We start from the raw sequence: 3,455 nt of genomic DNA, 5'->3' as shown, positions 1-3,455 counted from the left end.
CTTTGTTCGTGGGCCAAAATTTTACCACTTTTAGGTCAAAACCCATTTAAAATTTTTTTTTTTTAGTTGATGGGTCGGATTTTCGGGTCGGATCGGAAAAAATATTAGCTAAAAGTGTTACTTTTTTTAAAAAAAAATTACACGGGCCACCCGTTTAGCCCGCGGGCTAGCCCGTTTAACCCGTCATTTTTTTCGGGTTAATCGGGCTCAGCCCGTTTAGCCCGAAATTTAAACGGGCTTAATTTTAGGGACAAAGCCCGCCCATTTAAACGGGTAAACGGGCTGGCCCGATGGGTTTAGCCCATTTTGACGGCCCTACGACCCGGCCCGGCCCCGAACACTTTAGGAGCTAATTTAGTGTGATTTCATCGAGTCTAGGGTCGGGTAAGGGTCTCAAAGATAGACCGGTCATTATTTCGGGTCGGGTCCGGGCCATAGCTCGGGTCACCCGAACTCGGCCCGATGGCCCGGTCTTCATACACAATTAATATTTTATGTTGGATGATGGCTATTCTTATGTGGAATTTAAATATTGTAAACCTTAATATTTTGTGTTATTAGTCATTTATAAGATTATAAGTTAATGTTTTATGTTTAAAATACATAAGACTTTACACTAATGCATAATATTGTGTTATTTGTATTGATTTAAATATTTGGTGTTAGACAATATTAGTATTGATTATAGTTATGCTTTAATTTTAGAGAAGTGTTGGTTCTTGTTATATTTTTTTAAGTGAATTTTATTATGTGAATTGTGAAATAAAGGTTGGAGATTAGGTTATTTTTACATGCTAAAGACCCGGTTTTCACCCGGTTTTTACCCGGTTTTCACCCGACCCGAATGTGCGTAGGTTTCATCGGATCTAGGATCGGGTTAGGGTCCAAACATTAGGCCCGGTCTATATTTCGGGTCGGGTCTGGGTTAAACCAAACCCGGTGTGGCCCGGTCCATGTACACCCCTGTCAATAACTATAAAAGTAAGTACATATATAAATGTTGCACACTTACTAAAAACTAAAAATAAGGTTTAAGTGTTTAACTTAGTTCATAAATTTATTAGCACAATGCAGAATTCGAACCTCCGATATTTGCTTAAATAAATAAGTGAGCTGACCACTCGATCAATCCAAAATAGTTAATCTAAAATACCTATTAATTATTAGATAGCGTTGTTTAGTAGCCCTTTCTGTTTTCCGTTCGATGGCTATATAGCCTAGTTAGGCCTCCTCTAGGAATAGCAATACCACCTGAATTCGCGGGTATCTACTCCGCCCCTACCCGTTCGGAGCGGGTAATTACCCGCCCTGATTTAGTAGTTTATCCTATTATTAAAATTTGATGGCCTAAAGTCAATCCTTTGATGGATTAGGATTTAAAACTCAATTATTTGATCCTTCAATTAATAATAAGGATTTTTTTTGAAATAAAGTAAAAAAAAATATTTTTTCTCTAAATTTATTTTTTGAATTTTAATTTTTAGAATATAATTTATTTTGTTGGAATATAGGGCAAGTTCGCCGCATTTTCGATGAACTCCATTATTTTAATAGAGTTCGTGTGATCCCGGCGAACTTCTTTATTTTTATAGATCATCACATTTCTTTGTAAATATTAGATTGGGTGAGAAGAGAAGTTTAAAAATTAACTATGACAATCATTATTATCATCTCCATAAGAGTATACAAGAATATTTAAGGAATAAATCGTATTTGTTTTGGAAGATAGTGATTTTTTTAATTTATAATAAAAAAATCCTGGTTAAATATGACTTATTCATGTGCATCTATGTATTTCTATAGACGATGATAATTGTTGTTATTGGCACTGACGATATTATTAAAAAAAGTCATGCTTATTATCTGTGTATTTTTGTATACTCTTATAAATAATTGGACACGATGATAATGACTTAAAAATTTGAATTTCATTCTCAGAGAAAAAAGTTGGATGAAGTTCATCGAAAGTTGGACGAACTCACCTTAAAATAACAGCATTCCAAAAATTAAAGTTAAAATAATGGATTTGAAAAATAATTTTTTATTTTATTTTATTTCAGGAAAAAACTTTAATAATAAACACATTATCTTATACTAAGTAAAATTAAATTTGTCCCATAATTTTTCAGCATATATAGAGCATTTACTAATCACTGAGCTGACACTCACTTAAGGATGCCAATACTATTCGAATCTACGGATACTTACTCCACTCTTACCTGTTCGGAACGAGTTTTTAGCGGGACGGATTCATAATATATAAAATAATTAGTAAATGATTAATAATGTTGTATCATATTTAAATTTTTACTTTAATTTATGTTATGTATGTGACGATGGTTATATAAATTTTGAAATTTAATTTTATTTATTGGATTTTAATAATTATAGAAGCGGTACGGGTGGGGTGGGTTAGGGTTCAACGTTTTACTATCCGCGGATAAAAGCAGAACAAATTCTATGCGAATTGTTATATGGCAAGACGGGGTCGGAATCGGGTAGAGCAAAAACCCGCTCCTACCCGCCCCGTTGCCACCCTAGCCTCCTCTTCGTTTGATAAAAATTAAAAAAGAAATGGGCTTATATTGACCACCATTGCTTCCCATAAATTTAAAAAAGCCCAACACCAATATGATATTGATTTTATAATTATCTTCCGGTCCAAGAGAAAGTAGTAATTAACTAATTATCTTGTTTTGGGGATTAATTTTTTAGAGACAATTTCTAGTTTTCCACAGAGCAGATTTAATTAAGTAATCTTTTACAAGGAAAAGTGGGATTTATAGAGAACCAGAAAATAATCTTTAATAGCCTAAAATTTAACCCCAAAAAAAATAATTATCTTAATAAGAAGTTAATATTTTTCTTTTTCAATCATATGATCAGTGTTTTAAATTTAAATATTTTAAATTGTAAATCCTAATACTAAATCGTAATTCTTAAAAAAACTAAAAAAATCATTTCATAATAAGAAATTAACTAGTATTAATTAATTGATTTTTTTTTTGTGAAAAACCTCTAAAGTCTACACTCTACACTCTTCGTTGAAATCCAGCCACGTTGGATTGAATTCATCCTATTTCTAATTAATTTTTTTAAAAAAAGAAAAAGTTGTGGGAAAATCCCCAAGTTTGGGCACATAGGAATACAAAATAGTGAGAATACTCGCTTCTACCAACTTCCATCGTTCCTAGTTCCGACTCATCAATCATGGCTTCCCTATCCACCTTCTCCAACTTCCTCACTTTTTTATTCCCGCCAAAATCACAACCACCACCACCACCACCACCATTACCACCACTACCACCACCGCCAAACCTCACCATCCGCAAACCCTTACACCACGTGACGCCACTGGATCACTTCGATCAAGATCCACCTTATTCTTGCTCATCGTCTCCGTCGTCGCTGTCGTCGGTGGTGTGCCCGTCGCTGGCGCAGACGAACACGATGTG

The 3,455-nt window shown here is 34.1% G+C and overlaps 1 protein-coding gene across 1 annotated transcript in view; it reads left to right on the top strand.

The window, feature by feature from the left end:
* Positions 1-3,129: 3,129 nt before the first annotated feature.
* The window catches only part of LOC107471596 (30S ribosomal protein S21, chloroplastic), a gene marked incomplete in the record, with an annotated part of 1,265 nt that continues 939 nt past the window's right edge, over positions 3,130-3,455 (top strand). Inside the window, 1 exon segment of the mRNA XM_016091089.3 lies at positions 3,130-3,455. Within this exon segment, the coding sequence (XP_015946575.1) occupies positions 3,211-3,455 (245 nt within the window).

The sequence above is a fragment of the Arachis duranensis genome, chromosome 10 (genome assembly GCF_000817695.3).
Source record: "Arachis duranensis cultivar V14167 chromosome 10, aradu.V14167.gnm2.J7QH, whole genome shotgun sequence".
In the NCBI taxonomy this organism is placed as follows: Eukaryota; Viridiplantae; Streptophyta; class Magnoliopsida; order Fabales; family Fabaceae; genus Arachis; species Arachis duranensis.
Note: the sequence above shows the minus strand (reverse complement) of the source record. Positions and strands in the feature narration are given on the sequence as shown.